This window comes from Bos indicus, chromosome 4 (genome assembly GCF_029378745.1).
Source record: "Bos indicus isolate NIAB-ARS_2022 breed Sahiwal x Tharparkar chromosome 4, NIAB-ARS_B.indTharparkar_mat_pri_1.0, whole genome shotgun sequence".
Classification (NCBI taxonomy): Eukaryota; Metazoa; Chordata; class Mammalia; order Artiodactyla; family Bovidae; genus Bos; species Bos indicus.
The window spans coordinates 98,338,778-98,366,318 of NC_091763.1; the positions used below are offsets into that span (position 1 = coordinate 98,338,778).

The 27,541-nt window shown below is 42.6% G+C and overlaps 1 protein-coding gene across 1 annotated transcript in view; it reads right to left on the reverse strand.

The window, feature by feature from the left end:
• Window positions 1-8,385, reverse strand: part of SLC35B4 (solute carrier family 35 member B4) — a 41,000-nt gene extending 32,615 nt beyond the window's left edge. Inside the window, exon 1 of the mRNA XM_019959106.2 lies at window positions 8,025-8,385. Within this exon, the coding sequence (XP_019814665.1) occupies window positions 8,025-8,101 (77 nt within the window). The 5' untranslated portion in view covers window positions 8,102-8,385. The remainder of the gene's footprint in view (window positions 1-8,024) is intronic.
• Between the last annotated feature and the right edge of the window lie 19,156 nt (window positions 8,386-27,541).

The following is a 27,541-nucleotide window of genomic DNA, read 5'->3' on the forward strand; positions in this document are numbered from 1 at the left end:
TCAACAATTACATGCCAACACAGTTAACAACCCAGAAGAAACAACTTTCTACAAACATACAGCCCACCAAAACTGAATCAAGACGTAGATAATGTGAAGAGACCAGTCACTAGAAGTGAAATAGAATCTGTAACAAAAAAAAAAACAAAAACAAACAAAACACCCTATAAACAAAATTTCAGGACCAGACAGCTTCACAGGTGAATTCTACCAAACACACACAAAAGAACTTATACTGATGCTTCTTGAAGAGGAGGGAACACTCCCAAAGACATTTTACAAAGCCACCATCACCCTGATGTCAAAATCAGACGAAGATACCACCAAAAAATAAAATTACAGGCCAATATCTCTGAGGAATATAGATGCAAAAACCCTTAACAAAATATTAGCAAATCAAATCCAACAACATTTAGAAAAGATCATACACCATGACCAAGTGGGATTCACCCCAAATTCACAAGGATGGTTCAACATATGCAAAATCAGTGTAATACACGTTAACAAAAGAAAAGTAAAAAACCACATGATCATCTCAATAGATGCAGAAAAAGCATTTGACAAAATTCAACATCCATTTGTGATTAAAAAAAAGAAAAACTCTTACCAAAGTGGGTATACAGGGAACATATCTCAACATAATAGAAGTCATTTATGACAAACCCATAGCCATTTTAATACTCAATACTCAATATAATCAGACAAGGCACTGGCAACCCACTCCAGTACTCTTGCCTGGAAAATCCCATGGACGGAGGAGCCTGGTAGGCTGCAGTCCATGGGGTTGCTAAGAGTCTGGCACGACTGAGCGACTTCACTTTCACTTTTCACTTTCATGCATTGGAGAAGGAAATGGCAACCCACTCCAGAGTTCTTGCCTGGAGAATCCCAGGGACAGAGGAGCCTGGTGGGCTGCCGTCGCACAGAGCCAGCCACAACTGATGCGACTTAGCAGCAGCAGCAGCAGCACTCAATAAAGCCTTCTTGCTAAAATCTGGAATAAGACAGGATGCCCACTCTCACCACTTTTATTTAACACTGTATTGGAAGTTCTAGCCACAGCAATCAGACAAGAAATAAAAAAAGTATCCAAATCAGAAGGAAAGATAAAATTGTCACTATATGCAGATGACATGAAACTATATATACAAAACTCTAAGGTCTCCACATAAAAGCTGCTAGATCTAATAAATGAATTCAGCAAAGTGCAGGATACAAGATTAACATTCAGAAATTAGTTGCATTTCTTTACACAAACAATGAAATAACAGAAAGAGAATGTAGGGGAAAAAAAAAAAACTTAAAAAAAATTACACCAGAAAACAAAACAAAAAAATAGGAATAAATCTGACCAAGGAGGTAAAAGACTTATATGCTGAGAACTATAAAACACTAATAAAGGAAATCAAGTAGGATTCAAAGAAATGGGAGAATATCCCATGCTCTTGATTTGGAAGAATTAATATTGTTAAAATGGCAATACTGTCAAAAGCAATCTACAGATTTAATGCGATCCCTAAAAAATTACCCATGATATTTTTCACAGAACTAGAAGAAATAACCCCAAAATGTATATGGAACCATAAAAGACCCAGAATTGCCAAAGCAAACCTAAGTGGGGTGGGGGGAGCAAGAGACATAACTCTTCCAGACTTCAGACAATACTGTTAATAAAAAACTACAGTAATCAAACCCTGCAGGAGGGCATTGGCAACCCACTCCAGTATTCTTGCCTGGAGAATTCCACGGACAGAGGAGCCTGGCGGGCTACAGTCCGTGGGGTCACAAAGAGTCAGACACAACTGAGCGACTAACACACACACAGAGTAATCAAAACAATGTGGTATTGGTACAAAAACACATGTACAGATCAATGGAACAGAACAGAGAACCCAGAATAAACCCACACACCTACAGTCAATTAATCTTTGACAAGGGAGACAAGAATATAAAATGGGCAAAAGACAGTCTCTTCAGCAAGTGGTACTGGGAAAGTTGAACAGCTGCATATAAATCAATGAAGTTAGAACACAACCTCATACCATGCACAAAAATAAACTCAAAATGCCTTAAAATCTTAAACATAAGACATGATACTATAAAATTCTTAGAAGAGAACATAGGCAAAACATTTTCTGACATAAATCATACCAATGTTTTCTTAGGTCAATATCCCAAGGCAACAGAAATAAAAATAAACAACTGTGACCTTACAAGCTTTGGCAGAGCAAGTGAAGTCACTCAGTCGTGTCCGACTCTTTGCGACCCCATAGACTGTAGCCTACCAGGCTCCTCTGTCCATGGGATTTTCCAGGCAACAGTACTGGAGTGCATTGCCATTTCCTTCTCCAGGGGATCTTCCCGACCCAGGGCTTGAACCCAGGTCTCCCGAATTGTAGACAGACGCTTTACCGTCTGAGCCACCAGGGAAGTCAAAGGAAACCGTAAAAAAAAAAAAAAAAAAAATCTATAGAATGAAAGCCGTAGCATCATTTGCAAATGATGCGCCATACAAGGGCTTAATCTCCAAAACATACAAACAGCTCATACAACCCAACAACAAAAAAAAACAACCCAATCAGAAGACCTTAATAGACAATTCTCCAAAGAAGACATACAGATGGCCCATGAAAAGATATTCAACATCACTGTATTAGAGAAATGCAAATCAAAACTACAATGAGGTACCACCTCACACCAGTCAGAATGACCCATCATTAAAAAGTCTACAAACAACAAATGCTGAAGAGGATGTGGAGAAAAGGGAACTCTCCTATCTGTTGGTGGGAATATAAATTGGTGCAGCCACTATGCAAAACAGTATGGAGGTTCCTCAGAAGATTCAACACAGACTTATCTTATGTTCCAGCAAACCCATTCCTGTGCATACATCCAGAGATAACTCTAACTCAAAAAGATACACATACGCCAGTGTTCAAAGCAGCACTACTCACAATAGCTAAGACATGGACACAACTCAAACGTCCATCAACAGATGAACGGATAAAGAAGATATAGTACATACATACAACGGAACATTATTCGGCCATAAAAAAACAAACAAACAAAATAATGCCATTTGCAGCAACATGGATGCAACTAGAGAATATCATGCTAAGTGAAGTCAGAGAGAGAAAGACCATATGACATCATTTATATGTGGAATCTAAAAATGGCAAAAATGAACCCATCTATAAAACAGAAATAGAACCACAGACATAGAGGTCAGATTTGTGATTGCTAAGGGGGAGGGGAGGAGAGCGATGGACTGGGGAGTTTGGGGTTAGCAGATGCAAACTATTATACATTGAATGGATAAATAACAAGGTCCTACTGTACAGCACAGGGAACTATGCAGTCTCCTGGGATACACCATATACCATAATGGAAAAGAATATTTAAAAACATGTATGTGGTGGTGGTTGGTGGTTTAGTCGCTAAGTGATGTCCGACTTTTGCAACCCCATGGACTGTAGCCTGCCAGGCTCCTCTGTCCATGGGATTCTCAGGCAAGAATACTGGAGTGGGTAGCCATTTCCTTCTCCAGGGGATCTTTCCAACCCAAGAATCAAACCCAGGTCTCCTGCATTGCAGGCAGGTTAACATTCTTAACCTACTAAGCTACAAGGGACGCACTCCCCCACCCCCACAAAAATTTATGTATGTGTATAACTGAGTCACTTTGCTGTATAGCAGAGATTGGCACATTAGAAATCAACTATATTTCAAGTTTTTTAAATGTTAAAAATAACTGACTGAAATCAAGATCTTGAAAGCATAGCTGTACCCCCGTATTCACTGCAGCACTATTTGCAATACCTGGTGATGATACAGAAACAACTGAAATGTCCATGGACAGGTGAATAGATACAGAAAATGTGGTATAAACATACAATACTATTAACCTTAAAAAAGAAGGAAATGATATCATTTGCAACGACGTGGAAGACATGCTAAATGAAGTCAGTCACAAAAGGGGAAATACTGCATGACTCCTCTTACATGAAGCATCTAAAATCAATCTTACAGAAGCAGACAACAGATGGAGACCACCAAGGTCAAGGGGGAAGGGAAAACGGGGACCTGTTGTTTAATGGGTGTAAGTTTTCAGTTATACAAAGCAAATAAGTTCAAAAGATACCTGTGCATTGAAGTACATATGGTTAACAATTCCATATTGTACACTTTAGAATTTGTTAAGAGGGTACATCTTATGTTCAGTGTTCTTATCATAAAATAGAACACAAGAAAATTTTGGAGGTGATGGATATGTTTATTACCTTGATTATGATGGCTTCATGGTGTTATTTTATAACAATACCTGTCTCCATAGTAGGTATTATTATGCCCATTTCATTGCTAAAGACACTGAGGGCCATATGACACTGAGTTAGGTAAGTCTCTCAGGGCTACCTGGCAAATAAATGGTGTTTCCATTTTATTATTATTCTATTTATTATTATCATTGTTATTATTATTTTTTTCTTTTTTGTCACGTAGCATGTGGGATCTTAGTTCCCCCACCAGGGATTGACTTGTGCCCCTGCACTGGAAGCGCTGAGTCTTAACCACTGCACTGCCAAGGAGGTCCCTTTTTAATTCAGTGATTTTTAGTATATGTAGAGTTGTGCAGTCATTTCCATTATTTAATTTTAAGACATTCCAAAAGAAATCCCATACCCATTAGGAATCAGTCCCCATGTCCCCCTCCCCTTGACAATCTAATCTACTTTGTCTCTATTTCCACAGGATTTTTATATCTCCCTAATGTGCCCACATAATTCAATTTTTAAGAAATCAATTTACCGAACTTTTTAAGAACACAATGCTGTATAGCTACCAGTGGAACAATTTAACTTGAATAATTCATTTGAAAACATCAGAGTACAAACCTAGATCTTTTTCTCCTAAATCACTTATTTTCTTGAACTTTATTCCTCAGGAATTATAATCACTAACTGCAAATCATTTCTGTTTGAATTCTCTTTGGCAAGAATCCAAAGTTTTACTTTTAGAAAATGTCCTTATTTAACATTAGGCACTTGATTAAAAAATAAAATGCCGAAAAGAAAATGTTTCAGATTGTTTTCCTGATCTAAGACACTTTGCCTAGACAGGGAACTGATGTATATCTTGATTCCGAAGTAGAAGGTGAACTCTCTCAGAAGGAAGATCAAAGCACTCATTCAATACTTCATGCTTGCCCTATGCACTGCATGGGTGCTTTGTATTTTATTATAGGTCCCAATCATAGGTATGAAATCAGAAAGAAAAACCTAAATTTGTTTTCCAATTTGGAAGAGAATGATTAAAAATGCTCACTTTACAAGTCACTTTAGTATTTCCATTCATACTTGGTGTTCCATACCTAATGATTTCAAGAAAACCACAGAAGAAGCACAGTGCCTGCTCTACAAAATTTTATTAGCTTTCCACTATGGAGAAGGCGATGGCACCCCACTCCAGTACTCTTGCCTGGAAAATCCCATGGATGGAGGAGCCTGGTAGGCTGCAGTCCATGCGGTCATGAAGAGTCGGACACAACTGAGTGACTTCACTTTCACTTTTCAGTTTCCTGCATTGGAGATGGAAATGGCCACCCACTCCGGTGTTCTTGCCTGGAGAATCCCAGGGACAGCAGAGCCTGGTGGGCGGCCATCTATGGGGTCGCACAGAGTCGGACACGACTGAAGCGACTTAGCAGCAGCATGATGTCCCAAGACAAGAGTTACAAATTATGGGAAGCCAAATCTACAAAGAACCTTGAAGACTATCTAGTCCAACCAGTTCTTACTTTCTCAATCTGAAACATGATTAAGTTGGAGTTGCCCAAGAAAATTAGGAAAAAACTACTATTCAGTCTGGGGTACCACTCATTAAATTAGCAAATGTACCCCTTACCACTGTATGCAAACATTCAGATGAATAATGCAGAAAAACATTCTGTACAGTTATATTTACCTATAACTTTTCAGGAACAGTTAATAAAACAGAGTTGTTGTTTATCACTAAATCATGTCCAACTCTTTGCAACCCCCATGGACTGTAGCCCACCAGCCTCCTCTGTCCATGGGATTCTCCAGGCAAGAATACTGGAGTAGGTTGCCATGCACTCCTCCAGGGCATCTTCCTGACCAAGGGATCGAACTCTCATCTCCTGCATTGCCGGCGGATACTTTACCACTGAGCCACCTGGGAAGCCCAATAAAACGGGTATACAAATACTGAAACAAAAGTTGTTAAAAGGGGAACAAACCAAATATGAGCTTCAGGCTTTGCACATGAATTTCATTTAATCCTTCAAAACCCTGTGAGGATGGCAGAGGTATCGCCACCCTTTCACAGCTCCGGAACAGACTCAGAAAGACCAAGTAATTTAGCTAAGGGCTCACAACTGGTTAAAAAAAAAAAGGCTCTCAGTTGCTAGCATATTCTGATGTCATACAGCCTTTGGCAAAATTTAATTTAATGGCATATTCAACATAAACACACTATTATTCTCTGACCTTCATTTCCATGGCTGACCTGATTTCATCACATTTTTATATTTTTAAACCAATTTCCAAAGTGACCTTCCTTTGAAGTGTACCAGCTGACAGCTGGGTGCATCTTTTCCTTTTATTTTCATATCCCTCACCACTTAGTCCCAAGAATGACAAATGACAGATCTTTATCAACACTTTTTGCATAATAAAATTTCAAGCTCTGTAATTGCAAAAATTAACCCCAAAGAATTCCCTTAAGTAAACTGGTTGCTTCTGAATAACTTAATCAATAGTGTCATGAAAATAAAATACAAGTCTAATAAGCACCACACGAGGAACTGGGTGACCAAAACTATGGGCTACTCCAGTTTAAAAATAACAGGAAGGCTGAAAAAGATACTCGACTAAGAGTTTAGATTCTTGGGTTCCAGTTCTGGTTCCGCCACTTACAAGTGATAAAAGAGAACCTAATTTCTTGGGACGTGTTTCACTTTCAGTAAAACAGAGAATATAATTGTTGACCTATCTTGTACATAAGATTGTTGTGATGGGCAATGGAGATAATTGTGCAGATTTTAAAACAAGGTGTTAAACAGCACAGATATTATTTTATAGCTGGAAAAAGGAAGCCCAGAGAGGCTAAATAACTTGAAAACGTCACACAGCCAGGCGAATGACAGAGCCAAAGGCTGAAACTCATGAGATTTTCAGTCTTGAGCTTTTCCAGTCCACTTGTCGCCTTTTCTGTAACAGTTTGTGCTCAATGACCTTTGCACATTGTTACTTAATACTGTTTGTGTGCCACCTCAATACAGCTACCTTAGTGTCCTTTGGGAAAGTGTCATAACCATTCTTAATTTATAAAGTTTACGCCTCAAATTGCAAGCTTCCTAATTTATTGAATAGTATCTTAATGCTGGAAAATCTATCTCCGGTCAATTAGACAACTTTCTGCCTAAGAATTCGTTCTACTACATCCCCAAGAGGTATGCTGGGTGAAGTATCATAACCATCTCTAAGGCCAATAAAACAAATGTTCTGCAGCCTACTTTAATACAACTGAAACCTTCTTTGCAGTGTAAACCAAGTCAGACTGCTTTTTAAGTCCAAGCTTTGCTCAAGTCATACAAGAGGCATTAGCAGGATCGAGAAGAGCTGGGGGGAATCTTGGCTTCTGCCACGAGTTACCTTCGACCCTGCGGGGTGGAAACTCTACAGACTTCAATCCTCCAGGGTATGAAACGGGCGGGTGACGATAGCATACACCCCGAGGGTTCCCCTAGAGGGATGCTGAGAAACTGTTGGGCAGGAGAGCTGACGGTGCATAGGATGACGGACCAGCCAACTCAAAAAGGTCCCAGGTAGTCCAGAGCAGACCCGGGCGGAGGCGATTCCATCCCGGCCCGCGCGCGCCTCGGGGTAAGGAGGGAACGGCAACAAGACCGGGCGCGGGCGCGGGCGCGGGGGGTACGCCGAGCTGCAGCGTTCGGGGGCGCCCCTCCTCCCGCTTCTTTTGTGCGACCGACGGGGGTCACTCACCGGGCCAGGAGCTCTAGGAAGATCACGTTACTGCAGCAGCCTGCGAAAACCAGGCCCACCGCGAAGGCCGGGCGCATGGCCAAGACAGGGGAAGGGGAGCGAGAGCGCAGAGGAAGCGCCCAACTAGACCACTACCCCAGGAAGCCCGGCTACCGCCTCGCCGTGGCACTGAACATCACCACCGTCCTGGAGCGCCGCTCTCCCGGGTCCGTGACGGTCTCCCTTTTCTCAGCGGCTGCCACCAACGCTGCCGGTCAAGGAGCTGTAGTTCGCCGTCAACCGGAGCCCCATTCATACGAGGGGTCGTCCGAGTCCGGGCTAGACTACACTTCCCAGAATGCCGCGCGCCCGTACGTCAAGCTGCAACGTATTCCGCTTCTGCCGGGCAGCTCAATCGAAGAGAGAGGCGAGGTGCCCGTCATGCCTCGCGCCGTAGCGAGCCGCGAGGCTTGCTGGGAAGTGAAGTTCCAACGCTGTCAATGTTGTTTCCCGTGAGGCAGCCAAAGGCTACGAAAAGGATTCGTCCATCGTTTTCAGGGCAAACTCACAGCTGAGGGCACTAGAACAACACACCTGTGATTGACTGATAATTAGAAGTGTTCTAGGATCTAACACGGAGAAGGCAATGGCAACCCACTCCAGTACTCTTGCCTGGAAAATCCCATGGACGGAGGAGCCTGGTAGGCTGCAGTCCATGGGGTCACAAAGAGTCGGATACGACTGAGCGACTTCACTTTCACTTTTCACTTTCATGCATTGGAGGAGGAAATGGCAGCCCACTCCAGTGTTCTTGCCTGGAGAATCCCCGGGACGGCGGGGCCTGGTGGGCTGCCGTCTATGGGGTCGCACAGAGTTGGACACGACTGAAGCGAATTAGCAGCAGCAACAGCAGGATCTGACAATTCTCCTGAATTGGGAGAAAGTGCAAATTTTCTGAACTTCCTTCTCTACCTTTTGAGAAGAACTTTGGACTCAGGGAGTTGGTGATGGAAGGCAGGCCTGGCGTGCTGCGGTCCATGGGGTCGCGAAGTGTCGGACACGACTGAGAGACTGAACGGAACTTGGACTCAGGAAGTTCTAGTACTCAATCTTGGCTTAGCCACTAATCAGCTCAGCTAAGGCAACCGGTTTCTTATTATACGTAAAGATGGGAACAGTAATGCCCATCTTGCTTCCCTTGTGACTTAGATGGTAAAGAATCCGCCGGCAATTCGGGAGCCCTGGGTTCAGTCCATGGGTTGGGAAGATCCTCTGGAAGAAGGCATGACAAACCACTCCAGTATTCTTGCCTGGAGAATCCCCATGGACGAAGGAGCCTGGTGGGCTACTGTCCAGGGGGTCACCAAGAATTGGACACGACTGAAGCCACCAGTATTCGCCTGGAGAATTCCATGGACAGAGGAGCCTGGTGGGCTGCAGTCCATGGATTGCAAGGAGTCGGACATGACTGAGCAACTAACACACAACAGTACATTATATCAGCACTGGAAGGGGCTATCACTCAACTCCCTCAATTTTACAGACCATAAAAAACTGAGTCCAAGCAATCCCTCCTTGTACCCTGACCAGGCCACACTCTACTCTACGATTCTGGTTCCCCACATGTGTTGCCCTTCTCTTTTAGGTCTCCCACATCCCAGTACTGGAGAAGGAAATGGCAACCCACTCCAGTATTTTTGCCTAGAGAATCCTGTGGACAGAGGAGCTGGTGGGCTGCTGTCCATAGGGTTGCACAGAGTCAGACACGACTGAAGTGACTTAGCAGCAGCAGCAGCAGAAGTAACTAAGCACAGAACACAGCAATGCCCATCTTACCTGGTGGTTGTAAGGATTAAAAGCTATGATCATCTGGGGATCTTGTGAAAGTGCAGATCCTGAGGGTCTGCATTTCCAGCAAGTTCCCAGGCGGTGGTGATGCTACAGATCCATCCACCACACTTTGAAGTGTGTGTGCTGTTGTTCAGTCGTGTCCAACTCTTTGCAACCCCACAGACTGTAGCCTGAAAGGCTCTTCTGTCTATGGGATTTTCCCCCTAGACGACTATTAACTAGTTGACTCTGAAGACCTTTTTATCCCACCCCTTCCATTGGCTCAGGGATTTAGTGCCCCTTGTGGCTCAGCTGGTAAAGAGTCCACCTGCAATGCGGGAGACCTGGTTCCATCCCTGGGTTGGGAAGATCTCCTGGAGAAGGGAAAGGCTACCCACTCCAGTATTCTGGCCTGGAGAATTCCATGGACTGTATAGGCCATGGGTTGCAAAGAGTCAGACATGACTGGGCGACTTTCACTTCCAGGTGGCCAGCCAGGCTCCTTTTTCCCTCATGGCCTACAATCATGCTCAAATAAGCTACCATGTCTTTCTCCTTCACTTTAACGCCAAATATCTTTAAAGAATAATCTATATTCGTGGTTTCTTCATTTTACTCTAACTGAAGCCAGCCTATTGAAAGCAGTCTTATTTAAGAAACCTAGTGACCGCTTAATTGTCAAAACCAAATACCACAAGCTCACCTTACTCAATCTTGCAATGACTTTTGATAATGAGAGCTCAATGCTCTTGACCTTCTCTTGTCCTTCTGCTTGTATGACATGAATTTTCTACTTCTCTGACTTAATCTGTTTTCAGTTTTTATTTGGTTTTTTCCTGCTCTGTCCACTGAATTCTCCTAACAAACCTCTACTATCTGTCCCTCCTCCTGTTGCTGTGTATACTTTCTATTGATGACCTCGCCTCCATAACTTCAGCCATCACTGTTTGTTAATTGAGATGGTACATGAATGTACACGTGCAGCCCCAATCTCCTGTGTGCCTTAAAGTTTCCAATTGCTTATCAGACATTTTCACCAATGAATCCTTGTAACCCCCTCAACATCAACATATACACAGTTCATTATCTACTCTCTCAAATAGGGCCCTTATTTCTATTAAGGACATTATCCACCACCTGTTCTCTTTGGGCAAAAAGCTGAAAGATATTCATAGTCTTCTTTTCACAACACTTCTACCTGACAAGTATCTCTAGATTCCAGCCTTTGCTTTCTGTTTACATCCATGCACACTTCCCCTCCTAACACATTCTTGGTAGCTTCAGCCCATCCTCCATGCTGTCTCCACACTGCTCCCAAAAATAGACTCTTTATGTCACAATGCTATTCCAACAAGTCTTCCAATTGCTACTACTTTGTAACAAACCACCCCAAAATATGGCGACTGAAAACATAGTATAGGGCTTCCCTGGTGGTCCAGTGGTTAAGAATCCACCTGCCAATACAGGAGACACAGTTCGATCCCTGGTCTGGGAAGATCCCACGTGCCATGGAGCAACTAAGCCTGTGCAACCCAACTAATTCATCTCTAGATCCTCACTGAAGCCTGAGAAGCCTAGAGCCCATGCTCCACAATGAGAAAAGCCGAGAAGCCACAATAAGCCCACATGCCAGAAGTAGACAGTAGCCCCCGCTCTCCACAACTACAGAAAGCCTGGGTGCAGAGCAACAAAGACCCAGCACAGCCAAAAGAAATAAATATTTAGAAAAGACAGCACAGAACAAAAATATTTTCTCTCACTCACAGTTCTGTATGTTGACAACGTCCGACACATGGCTAGTCCATTCTCCACTGGGGTTTTGGATGCAGTTGTGGCCAGATGTCAGCTACGGGGGAGTCATCTGAAGTCTTGGCTGGTGAAGGGTCTCTCCTCATGGCCTCTCTTAGGTTGTGCTTCCTCACAATAAGGTGAACTTAAAATAGCCAGACTTCCTACAAGACAACTAGCTCCCCCTAGAACAAGCATTCCAGGAAATCAAGTCAGAGAAGCTGAAGTGGTCTCAGATATCACTTGCACCAAATTCTATTGGTTCCACTGGCCAAGAATGATTCTCAGATTCATTCTGAGAAGGGACTAGCAAAAGCATCAGCTATGTGTGGGTAGAGAGGCATCTTTGAAGACTAATTATACGTTGTTTTTTGGCTCCTTGTGTGAAATTCACACTCTGTAGAAGGCATACAGACGTATCACCATCAAGCCTCAGTTTACATTTGGAATTTCCTCTCCTGCCAAAGCCTCAGTTTACATTTGGAATTTCCTCTCCTGCCATTCTTTCCAGGACTACCTGGATTCCTGCCACATTAAACACTGTTCTCTGAGTTTATGGAGACTCAAAGTTCACATCTCCACATGCTGTTTGGCCTGCTCAGAACACCCTTTTCACTTTGGCCAACTCCTGCTCATCCCTTTATGGCAATGGAGGACAGAGGAGTGAGTAGGTACTTCACTGTGCATGGGGGGAAGTCCCCTGCTGAAACATCACCTTTCTGTGTGTAGTTTTTCAGTGCGCCATTCACAGCTTCCTCCTCTATATCTCTAGCACCCCATACATACCCGAACCAACCCGTGAATCATGTTGCACTGTAGTTTACATGTTCATGTCAGTCTCCTCCTTTATACTATGCCCCTTTATGAACAGGAACCACAATAACTAATTCATCTCTAGATCCTTAGCATTATAGACAGTGACTGGTATGTAATACATACATATACTTTTTGTTGAGTGAATGAGTTTGACTTCATTGGGAAGTGAAAGTGAAAGTCATTCAGTCATGTCCGACTCTTTGTGACCCCATGGACTATACAGTCCACGGAATTTTCCAGGCCAGAATACTGGCATGGGTAGCCTTTCCCTTCTCCAGGGGATCTTCCCAACCCAGGGATCAAACCCAGGTCTCCCACGTTGCAGGTGGATTCTTTATCAGCTGAGTCACAAGAGAAGCCCAAGTACACTGGAGTCGGTAGCCTATCCCTTCTCCAGCGGATCTTCCCAACCCAGGAATCAAACTGGGGTCTCCTGCATTGCAGGCGGATTCTTTACCAACTGAACTATCATTAGTTGAGTCAAATAAGTCACACTTTATAATTTCAATAACTACATCATACATTTCAGCTTGAAACATTTCTAAAATACAAACGTCAAAAATGCACTACTCAATGAATTTGCATAACTATATATAACCAATACCCTGGCCAGGAAACAGAATATTACCAGCACCCCCAAAGATCCCTGTGCCTCCTTTGAATCATTAGTCCCCTCCAGGAATAACCACGTTTCTTACTTTTTAGCACCGGAGATCAGTTTTGCCTGGTTTGGGACTTGACATAAATGGAATCATACAGAATATTTTCTTTTGTTTCTGCTTCTTTCACCTAACATCAGTTCGTCAGTTCATCTGTGCCGTTGCATGTACTTGTGGTTCATTTACTCTCATTGCTGGATAGCATTCCCTTGTATTAACGTACTACAATTTCTTGGTGATGGACATTTTGGCCACTATGGAAAGTGCAACTATGAAATTTCTTGTACATAACTTTTGGTGAACATAAACACACATTTCTGTTGGGTATCAGTGAATTAATCAAGGTCTTTAGGAAAAGTTTAATATACAAGAGTATTAACTAGTAACAGAGGATTCGTTACCTTAAGGGGTTAAGAAACTCCCAAGATTATAGGAAGAACAAGTACAACCTAGGACAGGAGCAGACCTGCCAAGGAAGGAACAAATCTAGAAGAGAGGGCCTTCTCTCCTGAAAACTGAGACTCAGGCTTTCCTGAAGAGGGCATGGCTATACAGCCCTCTGGCTAGCAGAGAGGTTCTGTAAGGTCCTGATGAAACTAGCTATGAACCACCCTCTAGGGTTTGGCTGGGGCACTGGCTAAGTCATGGGAAGTTGCTGTGGGGGTGTACTTTCCAGAAAGTACCCAGACCCAGGCTGGGGCTCTGGACAACTTCCTGGTGACCACCTGAAATGGAACCACTGAATTCACTGCCACGGGATGTCCCATGTGCTGTAGAAACAAGCAGAGAGGAAAAAGCCCCAGATCCAGGAAGAAGGCCCTTCCTCCTGCGGTGCTCCTACAGCACCATTGTGACTGAGGTCCACAGTGTGCCACTTGGCAGAGGATAAACAGCCAGAGGATCCACCTCCAGAATCACAAGAGGAAACATAAGAGGAGTCTTTGGAGCCGGGAGGCTCTAAGTCAACACCTGGGACACCCTGGGACTTTGTTAGGTGTCATGTCAACTTCAGTATTTTAATCGTTTCATCATAAAACCAAAGTTATGAAGTGCAAACAAGGCTTCATCTCCCAGGCTCCTTTCTACATTCCATTCCAAATTCTAGCATCTTTGAATGAATAGCAACATCTTAGACAGCAGCGGGGCTCAGTGTATTCAAACCCTCATGCCAACCACTTCGCTTACAAGGAGGACCTATTGTTTTGGGAATGTTCATCATCTTTGCCCCTGGGGTGTCAGCAGGAAAAGTCTGTCAAAGTTGTCTTAAAAGCCATTTGTGCTTCTAGCTCCAGCCACTCAGACATATTTTGAATCATTTATTAAAACCACTTAACCAACTTGTTGACAAAAAATTAAGTAAGATGACTCCTGTGGGATACTCCTCGACAAGTGTCCTCAAGTTGACAATCCTACAGAGATCTGTCACTTGAGTTTTTTTTTTAAACCTGTTTTCATATCTTTCATATGAGGATGATTTTCTCCTCCATTACATAAATCCGGAGACACTTGGAGCTGTGCATGGGAAAGTCACACTATAAATATATGTACAGTATTATTTATAAAGTCAAATATTTTTGTTACTTGTTTCATAGGTCAGAGTCAAGCAGTGCCCATTGTGTTGATACATTGATGTCATCTAGCTTCTTCAAGGACATTATTCAAAGACAGATGACCTTTTTCAGAGTACTACAGAGTTTTGGCGAGGAAGGAAACTTTCTCAATCAGAGTGTTAGTGGCATAAGTTAAGGATTTTGTCTTATCAATCATGGTACCTTCCATATCTCAATGGCGTTTGGCTCATAGCAGATGCTCAATGCGTATGGATGGAGGTAGAAAGGAAGGAAGGAATGGAGGGACAGAGTGAGGGGAGAAAGGGAGGGAGGAAGTAATGAAGGACCTTTAGAAAAACCAGCTTCTATTTACAAAACTCTTAGATACAAAACAGAGGAAGGGTTGAAAATGGTACTGGCTATAGTAGAAACTACAAATCAGGCTAAATGCCTGAAGAAACAGTCCTGCCTGCTAGGGGCTATGGGCGAGCTCCTGATGTCAGAAACTATGTCTCTTTGATCTGTGTGCCTCCCAGTAATCCTCTTCATTATTACTGAACTGATGTTTATTAAATTATATTATTGAATTGAGATGGTAAGTCTCACTACCAGGAAAGTTCAGTTCAGTGGCTCAGTTGTGTCTGAATCTTTGCGACCCCATGGACTGCAGCATGCCAGGCTTTCCTGTCCATCACCAACTCCCAGAGCTTGCTCAAACTCATGTCCATCGAGTTGGTGATGCCATCCAACCATCTCATCCTCTGTCGTCTCCTCTTGCTCCTGCCTTCAATCTTTTCCAGCATCAGGGTCTTTCCAAATAAGTCAGTTCTTCACATCAGGTGGCCAAAGTATCGGAGTTCAGCTTCAGCATCAGTCCTTCCAATGAATATTCAGGACTCATTTCCTTTAGGATGGACTGATTGGAACTCCTTGCAGTCCAAGGGACTCTCAAGAGTCTTCTTCAACAGCATAGTTCAGAAGCATAAATTCTTCAGCACTCAGCTTTCTTTACAGTCCAACTCTTACATCCATACATGACTACTGGAAAAACCATAGCCTTGACAAGACAGACCTTTGTTGGCAAAGTAATATCTCTGCTTTTTAATATGCTGTCCAGGTTGGTCATAGCTTTTCTTCCAAGGAGCAAGTGTCTTTTAATTTCATGGCTGCATTCACCATCTGCAGTGATTTTGGAGCCCCCAAAAATAAAGTCAGCCACTGTTTCCACTGTTTCCCCATCTATTTGCCATGGAGTGATGGGACCAGATGCCATGATCTTCGTTTTCTGAATGTTGAGCTTTAAGCCAACTTTTCCCACTCCTCTTTCATTTTCATCAAGAGGCTCTTTTTAGTTCCTCTTCACTTTCTGCCATAAGGGTGGTGTCATCTGTGTATCTGAGGTTATTGATATTTCTCCCGGCAATCTGGGTTCCAGCTTGTGCTTCATCCATCCTGGCATTTCGCATGATGTACTCTGCATATAAGTTAAATAAGCAGGGTGACAATATACAGCCTTGACGTACTCCTTTTCCTATTTGGAACCAGTCTGTTGTTCCATGTCCAGTTTTAACTGTTGCTTCCTGACCTGCATACAGATTTCTCAGGAGGCAGATAAGATGGTCTGGTATTCCCATCTCTTTAAGAATTTTCCACATTTTATTGTGATCTACACAGTCAAAGGCTTTGGCATAATCAATAAAGCAGAAGTAGATGTTTTTATGGAACTCTCTTGCTTTTTCGATGATCCAGTGAATGTTGGCAATTTGATCTCTCATTCCTCTGCCTTTTCTAAATCCAGCTTGACCATCTGGAAGTTTCATGGTTCACATACTGTTGAAGCCTGGCTTGGAGAATTTTGAGCATTACTTTGCTAGCATGTGAGGTGAGTGCAATAGTGTGGTAGTTTGAGCATTCTTTGGCATTGCCTTTCTTTGGAATTGGAATGAAAACTGACCATTCCCAATCCTGTGGCCACTGCTGAGTTTTCCAAATTTGCTGTCATATTGCGTGCAGCACTTTCACACCATCATCTTTTAGTATTTGAAATAGCTCAAATGGAATTCCATCACCTCAACTAGCTTTGTTCTTGGAGATGCTTCCGAAGGCCCACTTGACTTCGCATTCAAGGATCTCTGGGTCTAGGTGAGTGACCACATCATTGTGGTTATCTGGGTCATGAGGATCTTTTTTGTATAGTTCATCTGTGTATTCTTGCCACCTCTTCTTAATATCTTCTGCTTCTGTTATGTCCATACCATTTCTGTCCTTTATTGAGCCCATCTTTGCATGAAATGTACCCTTGATATCTCTAATATTCCTGAAGAGACCTCTAGTCTTTCCCATTCTATTATTTTCCTCCATTTTTTTGCACTGATCACTGAGGAAGGCTTTATCTCCTTGCTATTCTTTGGAACTCTGCATTCAAATGGGTATATCTTTCCTTTCTCCTTTGCCTTTAGCTTCTCTTCTTTTCTCAGCTATTTTTAAGGCCTCCTCCGATAACCATTTTGCCTTTTTGCATTTCTTTTTCTTGGGGATGGTCTTGATCACTGCCTCCTGTACAATGTCACAAACCTCTGTCCATAGTTCTTCAGGCACTCTATCAGATCTAATCCCTTGAATCTATTTGTCACTTCCACTTATACAGTAAGGGATTTGATTGTAAGGGATTTGATTTAGGTCATACCTGAACCGGTCCCATCACTTCATGGCAAATAGATGGGGAAACAGTGGCTGACTTTATTTTTCTGGGCTCCAAAATCACTGCAGATGGTGATTGCAGCCATAAAATTAAAAGACGCTTACTCCTTGGAAGGAAAATTATGACCAACCTAGACAGCATATTAAAAAGCAGAGACGTTACTTTGCCGACAAAGGTCCATATAGTCAAGGCTATGGTTTTTCCAGTGGTCATGTATGGATGTGAGAGTTGGACTATAAAGAAAGATGAGCGCTGAAGAATTGATGTTTTTGAACTGTGGTGTTGGAGAAGACTCTTTAGAGTCCCTTGGATTGCAAGGAGATCCAACCAGTCCACCTGAAAGGAGATCAATTCTGGGTGTTCATTGGAAGGACTGATGTTGAAGCTGAAACTCCAATACTTTGGCCACCTGATGTGAAGAATTGACTCATTTGAAAAGACCCTGACGCTGGGAAAGATTGAGGGCAGGAGGAGAAGGGGACGACAGAGGATGAGATGGTTGGATGGCATCACCAACTCAATGGACATGAGTTTGGGTGAACTCCAGGAGTTGGTGATGGACAGGGAGGCCTGGCGTGCTGCGGTTCATGGGATTGCAAAGAGTCGGACACGACTGAGTGACTGAACTGAACTGAACTTAACTGAATGGTCTAGTGGTTTTCCCTACTTTCTTCAATTTAAGTCTGAAGTTGGCAATAAGGAGTTCATGATCTGAGCCACAGTCAGTGCCTGGTCTTGTTTTTGCTGACTGTATAGAGCTTCTCCATCTTTGACTGCAAAGAATATAATCAATCTGATTTCGGTATTGACCATCTGGTGATGTCCATGTGTAGAGTCTTCTCTTGTGTTGTTGGAAGAGGGTGTTTGCTATGACCAGTGCATTTTCTTGGAAAAACTTCGTTAGCCTTTGCCATGCTTCATTTTGTACTTCAAGGCCAAATTTGCCTGTTACTCCCAGTATCTCTTGACTTCCTTTTGCATTCCAGTCCCCTATGATGAAAAGGACATCTTTTTTTTGGATGTTAGTTCTAGAACATTTGTAGGTCTTCATAGAACCATTCAGTTTCAGCTTCTTCAGCATTACTGGGTGGGGCATAGACTTGAATTACTGTGACATTGAATGGTTTGCCTTGGAAACAGAGATCATTCTGTCATTTTTGAGATTGCACCCAAGTACTGCATTTCGGATTCTTTTTGTTGACTATTGACGGCTACTCCTTTTCTTCTTCTGGATTCTTGCCCACAGTAGTAGATATAACAGTTACCTGAATTAAATTCCATTCCATTTTAGTTCACTGATTCCTAAAATGTCAATGTTCACTCTTGCCATCTCCTGTTTGACCACTTCTAATTTACCTTGATTCATGGGCCTAACATTCCAGGTTCCTATGCAATATTGCTCTTTACAGCATTGGACTTTACTTCCATCGCCAGTCACATCCACAACTGGGCGTTGTTTTTGCTTTGGCTCTGTCTCTTCATTCTTTCTGGAGTTATTTCTCTACTCTTCTCCAGTAGCATATCGGGCACATATTGACTGGGGAGTTCATATATATCTTTTTGCCTTTTCATACTGTTCATGAGGTTCTCAAAGCAAGAATACTGAAATGGTTTGCCATTTCCTTCTCCAGTGGACCACGTTTTGTCAGAACTCTCCACCATGACTCATCAGGGCATGGGTCATAGTTTCATTGAATTAGACAAGGCTGTGGTCCATGTAATCAGTTTGATTAGTTTTCTGTGATTGTGGTTTAAATTCTGTCTGCCCTTTGATGGATAAGGATAAGAGGCTTATGGAAGCTTCCTGATGGGAGACACTGACTGTGGAGGAAAAGATACTCTTAAACCATTTTTAGGAAAAGAATGATGTCAGAGAATCAATCATGCTTGTTTGCATCAAATGTGATGTGTCTCTAAGTTACTTACTATGCTTCCACCTTCCCTCACCCCTAGATGATAACTGATAGTATTTTAAGGGAATAAAACAAACCGATGGACTCATTTCATTTTGATTTTCCTACTCTGGTTCTGTGACCTTTTCTCTGGCTCAGGCATTAAGCTATGTTACTAACCCCCCTGGTGGAACACTTTGATAAGCTCCTCCCCGCGATGAACATAGCACATCACAGTGACCAGTTCAGTTTATAAATGCCTCTAAATGCCCACCTATCCCTCCATCAATTACGTGAGGGAGATAGGGATTATTATTCCTACAAAAAAATCTGAGGGTCAAAAAGTTTAAATACATTTGCTAGGGCTCACAAATTTCAATGCATGTGGGGCCAGACAGGTGAAGTCAATGTGAAACTGATTTTCAAGGTAAATGTGTGAAACTCCAAAATGTATTGAGTTTTGGGGGGAATCGGAAGGTGTAAACTGTTTCTGGGTACATTCAAATTAAAATTTTTTTAATTTTATTTTTAATTGTGGTAACATGTATTTCACACACAATTTACCATCTCAACACTTTTTAAGTGCACAGTTCTGTGGTATTAAATACCTTTTCATCACCACCATCCATTCTCAGAACATTTTTCATCTTGCAAAACTGAAACTCTGTACCCATTAAACAACCATTCAGCCTTCCCTCCTTCCCTGCAGCCCCTGGAAACCACCATTCTAGTTTCTGCTTCTGTGAATTTGACTACTCTAAATACTTCATTGAAATAGAAACATGCAGTATTTGTCATTTTGTGACTGCCTTAGTTCAGTTCAGTTCAGTTCAGTCGCTCAGTCATGTCTGATTCTTTGCGACCCCATGGACTGCAGCATGCCAGGCTTTCCTGTCCATCACCAACTCCCAGAGCTTGCTCAAACTCATGTCCATAGAGTTGGTGATGCCATCCAACCATCTCATCCTCTGTCATCCCCTTCTCCTCCCGCCTTCAATTTTTTCCAGCATCAGGGTCTTTTTCATTGAGTCAGTTCTTCACATCAGGTGGCCAAATTATTGGAGTTTCAGCTTCAGCATCAGTCCTTCCAATGAATATTCAGGACTGATTTCCTTTAGGATGGACTGGTTGGATCTCCTTGCAGTCCAAGGGACTCTCAAGAGTCTTCTCCAACACCACAGTTCAAAAGCATCAATTCTTTAGCATTCAGCTTTCTTTATAGTCCAACTCTCACATCTATATGTGACTACTGGAAAAACCATAGCTTTGACTAGATGGACTTTTGTTGGCAAAGTAATGTCTCTGCTTTTTAATATGCTGTCTAGGTTGGTCATAGCTTTTCTTCCAAGGAGTAAGCATCTTTTAATTTCATGGCTGCAGTCACCATCTGCAGTGATTTTGGAGCCCCCAACAATAAAGTCTCTCAATGTTTCCATTGTTTCCCCATCTATTTGCATGAAGTGATGGGGCTGGATGTCATGATCTTAGTTTTCTGAAGTTCTGCCTCCTGAGATGACCTGAGTGGCTTATTTCACTTAGCATAATGTCCTCAAGGTTCAACAATGTTGTCACAGGTGTCAGAATTTCTTTCCATTTTAAGGGTGAATAATATTCTACTGTCTGTTCACACCACATTTTGTTTACCCATCATTCAGTGATGGACACTTGAGTTGCATCTTTTGGCTGTTGTCAGTAATGCTGTCATGAACATGGATGTACAAATATCCCATTGAGACCCTGCTTTCAATTTTTCTGGGAATATACTCAGAAGTGCTAGATCTGATGTTAATTCTATCTTTAAGTTTTTGAGAAACAATCATACTATTTTCCACAGCAATCACACTATTTTCTGTTTCTAAACAATGCACAAAGATTCCCTTTTTTTCTGTCTCTTTACCAACACTTATTATTATTTTTTAATAGTAGCCATCCTAATGGGTGTGAGGTTGTATCTCATGGTGGTTTTGATTTGTATTTCTTTAGTGATTACTGACATTGAGCATCTTTTCATGTGCTCACCAGTCATTTGCATATCTGTGCTGGAGTCCATCTAATTCACATTTTTAAAGCTTGGATTTTTGAGCTATGTTCTTTCTCCAGGCTGGAGACCCTGGATCATGCTCTGAGCAACAGAACCAGGAGGAGGGGGTTCTTGTTCGGCCCTCATTTGGCACCTGGTCAATCTGCTCCACCATCTCACCAGGTTGCCTTTTCAATTGATGACATTTCTTACTTTTTCCTCATTAAAAAATATTTTTTGTAGATTTTTGAATTTGTAACACATGTGCATGGTACAAAATTCAAAAGGTACAAAGGATACCAGTGTAAAATAATTTCCTTCCCTTTCCTGAACCTCAGTTGCCCAGCACCCTTACTTTGAGGCTAGCATTGTCACTGATGTTTTGGGCATCCTTCCACTTACTATAAAAGATGTAGGTTTTTTCACTCAATTTTTTCTTTAACAGTACATCTTGAAGAATGTTTCATTTTAACATTTTGTTCCCTGTTTTTGGATCTTTGGGTTGTTTACAGTATTTTGCTCTAAAGAAGTGGACAACTGGTCATGACTTAGCTATGAAACATAGCCCAGTTAACTGACTGTCTCAGGTTTTAGATTCATGTTCTAGATTGGCAGCATTAATAGCACCAAGCTTTTTCAATGCAGCATTATTTACAATAGTCAAGATACAGAAACAACCTAAATGCCTATCAGTGGATGAAAGAAGATGCGTATATATGGTGCACATATATATTACATACACACGATATGTACGTGCTTTCCCAGTTGCTCAGCAGTAAAGAATCCACCTGTGATGGGAGCCATGGGAGACGTGGATTCAATCCTTGGGTTGGGAAGATCCCCTGGAGGAGGGGCATGGCAACCCACTCCATTATTCTTGCCTGGAGAATCCCATGGACAGAGGAGCCTGGCAGGCTACAGTCCATGGGGTCACAAAGAGTCAGATATAACTGAAGGGACTTTAGCACACATGCACATGGTCACATGTCCACACGAAAGTGAAAGTGAAGTCGCTCAGTCATGTCCGACTCTTTGTGACCCCATGGACTTGTAGCCTACCAGGCTCCTCCATCCATGGGATTTTCAAGGCAAGAGTACTGGAGTGGGTTGCCATTTATACAAACACAATGGAACACTACTCAACCATAGAAAAGAATGGGATCTTGCCATTTTCAAACAACAGAGATAGACCTTGAGGGTATCATGCTAAGTGAAATAAGTCATACAGAGAAAGACAAATACCACACAATTTCACTTATATGTGGAATCTAAAAAAAAAATAAAGCAAACAAACATACAAAACCAAACCAAACCCAGACTCATAGGTACAGAGAATAGATTGGTGGTTTCTAGCGGGGAGAGAAGTGTGGGGGAGCATGCAAAATGGGTGAAGGGGATCAGAAAGTACAAGCTTCTAGTTATAAAATAAACGTCATAGGGATGTACAGTACAGCATGGGGGATATAGTCAACAATATTGTACTAACTTTGTACAATGACATATGGAACTAGACTTATTGTGGTGATCGTTATATACAAATGAATCACCATGTTGTACACCTGCAATTAATATAATATTGTATGTCAATTGCACATCATTAAAAACAAAATAGAGACTTCCCTGGTGGTACAATGGATAAGAATCTGTCTGCCAATGCAGGGGGCATGGGTTGAATCCCTAGTCTAGGAAGAGTCCACGTGCCTTGGAGCAACTAAGCTCACATACCACAACTGAAGCCTGTACAATCCAGGGCCCACATGCCACAACTGCTGAAACCCATGCACTTAGAGCCTGTGCTCTACAATGAAAGAAGCCCCCACACCACAACTAGAGAGCTGCCCCCCACTCTCTGCAACCAGAGAAAGCCTGTGCACAGCAATGAAGCCCCAGTGCAGCCAAAAAATTAAAAATAAATTAAAACGAAGCAGGATCCAACCCTCAATTTGCATAGTCACCTCACCCAGCTTACTGTATTAAAAACTGTTATTTAATTCATTGTGGCTTTTTCTGCACTGATTTTGATGTTTTAAAATATTGCATTAAAATATTATTTGTCTTTTTACCACAATAAAGAAAATAGGGGGAAAAAATGCCAAACTTTCACAGGACTTCCATAGCAAAGGATATTTCTTCCTAAACCTTTTCCCATAACCAGTTTTTTTAAAAAAGTAGGCGCTTTATCTAATATTTATATACAAGACAAAATATTATATAGTAAGCCTCATACATGGTCTGAAAAACTACGGCCTAACAATAATCCCTCATAGATCTTGTATCACTAGGAAATAAATGTTAGTGCCACGAGGGCAAGACTGCAATGAAGCAAAAATTTCCAGATAATGCATCAATTTAAGAACTGTAAATTGTACTGAAATAATTTTTAATGGAAATCTTCATGTTATTCCCTGCCTTATGAAATAAAATACAGGGAACATTGCCGATCCTTGTCTTGTGCACTGAACACTGTGGTTTTGAGCATCCATTATTGCAGTGTGGTGATTCTTACTGAGTCACTGGATGGACCACGGCCTCTGAGTGCCCTGATGCTAAATGGCCTCCAATTTTCTCCAGGAAATGAGCGCTGCCCGATGAAGGCTGATCGACGCTCCTCCAGCGCCCTCTAGTGTTTTGTGCTCACTCTGGCCTATAACTTAACGCTGTATTGAAATTGTTTCCTTGCTTGTCTTCCCTCCCCACACCACAAGCTCTGCCAGGGCAAGGATGAGGGTCTTGCCACTTTTGCATACCCAGCTCTTAACAATAGTACCTAGCTAACAATAATCATCCATAAATATGTGTTGAGTAACTGAATTAATGAATACGTGAGTAAAGGGGTGAGTGAGTAGATTCCTGTTTTCCTGTTTTGAATTCTCCTCCTTGCTTTCTGTGGTTTTCATTTGATGTTCTTTTGCACTGTTGCTATCTATACATTAAGCTAAGTGTGTTGGTGTTTGGCCACTGTCCCTTTCAACTCTCTGTAACCTAAGAAACCGACTGATGGAGCACGTGATTGGGTTTGAAAACGTTAGGCCAAGGAGCTCTCTATTCCTAACGTTTTCAAACCCAATCACGTGCTCCATCAGTTGGTTTCTTAGGTTACAGAGAGTTGGAAGGAGGAGCTTTAGCTTGCAATCTTTCTGGCAAGTGTTTGGGGAATTTAAAGACATGTTTTGTTTTCCTTCTGGTTCTTGGGTTCCAAATAGAGTTGTCAGTAAACTGATTCCTGGGTTAGAAAGTTATTGCTCTTTTGTAAATCTACAAAAGTTAATTAGGCATTGGGTTAGGTGGTCAACACAATGCTAGGAAGTATGGGATTATACCTCACAAGGCATGTCCGTGGTAAGAGCTTCAGATGGATCTGCTGATGGATAAAAGTGCAGAGCATGGATCTGCTGTCCTCAATGGTAATAGCTAAAGACACTCATGCTGGGAAAGACTGAGGGCAGGAGGAGAAGGCGGCACCAGAGAATAAGATGGTTGGACGGCATCACTGACTAAATGGACATGACTTGCAGTAAACTCTGGGCGATAGTGGAGGACAGAGGAGCCTGGCATGCGTGCTGCAGTCCATGGGATCACAGTCAGACCTGACTTAGTGACTGAACAACAACATTTGGACACTTATTCAATGTCCAGCACCTCTCCCAACTTCTCTCATCTAATCTTCATAAAAACCCAATGAGATAGGCGTGGGCACTATTACGAGCTCCACTTTCTAGAGGAGGAAATTGAAGCTTAGTGAGATTAAGAGATCTTTCCAAGCTGATGCAAAGTTGTGACCTTGGCTAACTCCCAGATCTGCCTGATACTAGAGTCTGGAGTTGTAACTGCTCTGCTCCACTGACCCCCGAGGTTTTCAGCTTTGTCAGAGATGCAAGATAAACTCCCACGAAACCACCAAGGTGTCTCGGGACACTCCAGCTATAACCCAGCCCCTGGTACTTCTCTTCCACTCTTCCCTGGGCCACTACTCTTCAGCCGCTCTGGGCACCTTGCTGGTTTGTTTTTTTTTTTTTTTTTCAGGATGTTGAGCCCATTCCTGCTCCAGGGCCTTTGCACTTGCTATTCATTCTGCCTGGAACACTCTTCCCCCAGGTATATCCATGGCTTTCTCCCTCATTTCTTTCAATTTTGTGCTTAATTGTTACTTCCTCAGAGAGCCCATTTTTGACCACCATATCTAAAATAGCATCCCTTGACATTCCATCTGGCCCACCCCTGCTTTATTTTTTTTACCATTACCTAACATGATGGTCATTATCTTTTTATGGATTTTTTTTTTTAATTTTCTGTGTCTTCCACTAGAGACTTGACTCCAGGAAGCCAGGGACTCTGTGTGTACCTCCAGAATGAGAAGAGTGCCTTGTACATAGGAGCACTCAATATACCTGTCGAATGAACAAATTAAGATCATTAAGATAACTGTTCTTTAAGATAATTGGCAAATATTGAACAGCAGTTCTGTGCCAGGCATTTTGCCAGATGTTTCATGTTACAGCATCTCATATATTACTTTGCCACATCGCTACGAGAACTGTATTTTCTTCTCATTTTACAGGCACAGACAAGGTAACCAAAGTTTAGAGAGGTTGGATAACCTGTTCCATGGCAGTTAGTAGCTGAGCTAGGATGTGAAAATGCTCTTTCCTATAATTCATCGTGGGCTTCCCAGGTGGCTCGGATGGTAAAGAATCCGCCTGCCAAGCAGGAGACGTGGGCTCTATCCCTAGGTTAAGAAGATCCTCTGGAAAAGGAAATGGTAACCTACTCCAGTATTCTTGCCTGGAAAATCCCATGGACAGAGGAGCCTGGCAAGCCACAGTCCATGAGATTGCAAAAGAGTCATACAACTGAGCAAATAAATAACAACCACAACATTTATGCATTATATCCTGAGAGTTCGTTTTCTCCGGGCTTATTTTTCCGGCAGAGCTATACAGTCAACCTCTTGAAACTTGCAGAAGAGAGTAGTTTCTCTTCCATGTTGCACTGATGTCAACAAGTTCTCACAGAGAAGACAACTGGAAGATGAGCTTCTCAAGCCTCAGCATCCACAGCATAGCCCCACCAGGGTCACATACGAGGAGCCTGCTTGTCCAGGATGCTTTTTCCAATTTCCTCCAGGATGCTTTCCATTCTCTGCTTTTTATTCCAGCTATGACAGATGGCTTATAAAGGACAGACCGCTCCTTGAGTGAACGGTAATGAGGAGTGGTCAGGGGACCTCCTAGGCAGAGAGGATTTTGTGTTCCTGCCCACCTCTTTAATACAAGGAAAGCTCGTTCCTATGCAGAATATTTTCCGAGGCTTTTGATGATATGTCAACAGGGTGGTTTTTTTTTTTCCCCTGAGTGTAGTTTTTGCATCCTGCTTTCCTTGAGCTGCTCTGATTGCTGGAAGTTGCATCATGCCCTGCAAAAGTGGAGTGTCAGTCCCTGATCTCCTGCTGGAGGATAATCATTCTCTGAATGTGGACCTGGAAGATTCTGTCTTTCACAAACCTACCCCACCTGTTTTGGCTTGGTCTTGAAGGGAAGGGTGAGGGAAGGCGGTTCTTCCATACAAAATCAAAACAACTCATAATTACTATCAACTGTTTCCCCTGAGGCACCAATATGGTAGTCTGAGTTTCTGTTAGAAGTTTTGTTGTTGTTCAGTCGCTAAGTCAAGCCTGGCTCTTTGCAACCCATGGACTGCAGCACACCAGGCTTCCCTGTCCTTCACTATCTCCTGGAGTTTGCTGTTTTCCTTGAGGCAACAATATGGTAGTCTGAGTTTCTGTTAAAAGTTTTAGCATTTCATTATGAACAAACCCTGTAACAAGACAGATGCTCTTTTGGTCATGGTTATGAGCAACTTCACTTTCACTTTTCACTTTCATGCATTGGAGAAGGAAATGGCAACCTACTCCAGTGTTCTTGCCTGGAGAATCCCAGGGACGGGGGATCCTGGTGGGCTGCCGTCTATGGGGTCACACAGAGTCGGACACGACTGACGTAACTTAGCAGGAGCAGCAGCATGGAATAATCCTGGTGGCACAGATGGTAAAGAATCTGTCTCCAATGTAGGAGACCTGGGTCCAATCCATGGGTCAGGAAGATGCCCTGGAGAAGGGAATGGCTACCCACTCCAGTATTCTTGCCTGGAGAATCCCAGGGACAGAGGAGCCTGGCAGACCACAGTCCATGGGGTTGCCAAAAGAGTCAGATATAACTGAGTGACTGACACACACAGTCAGAACTGGTTTCCTCCCTAAACCCCCAACACCCAGTTTCATGCAAC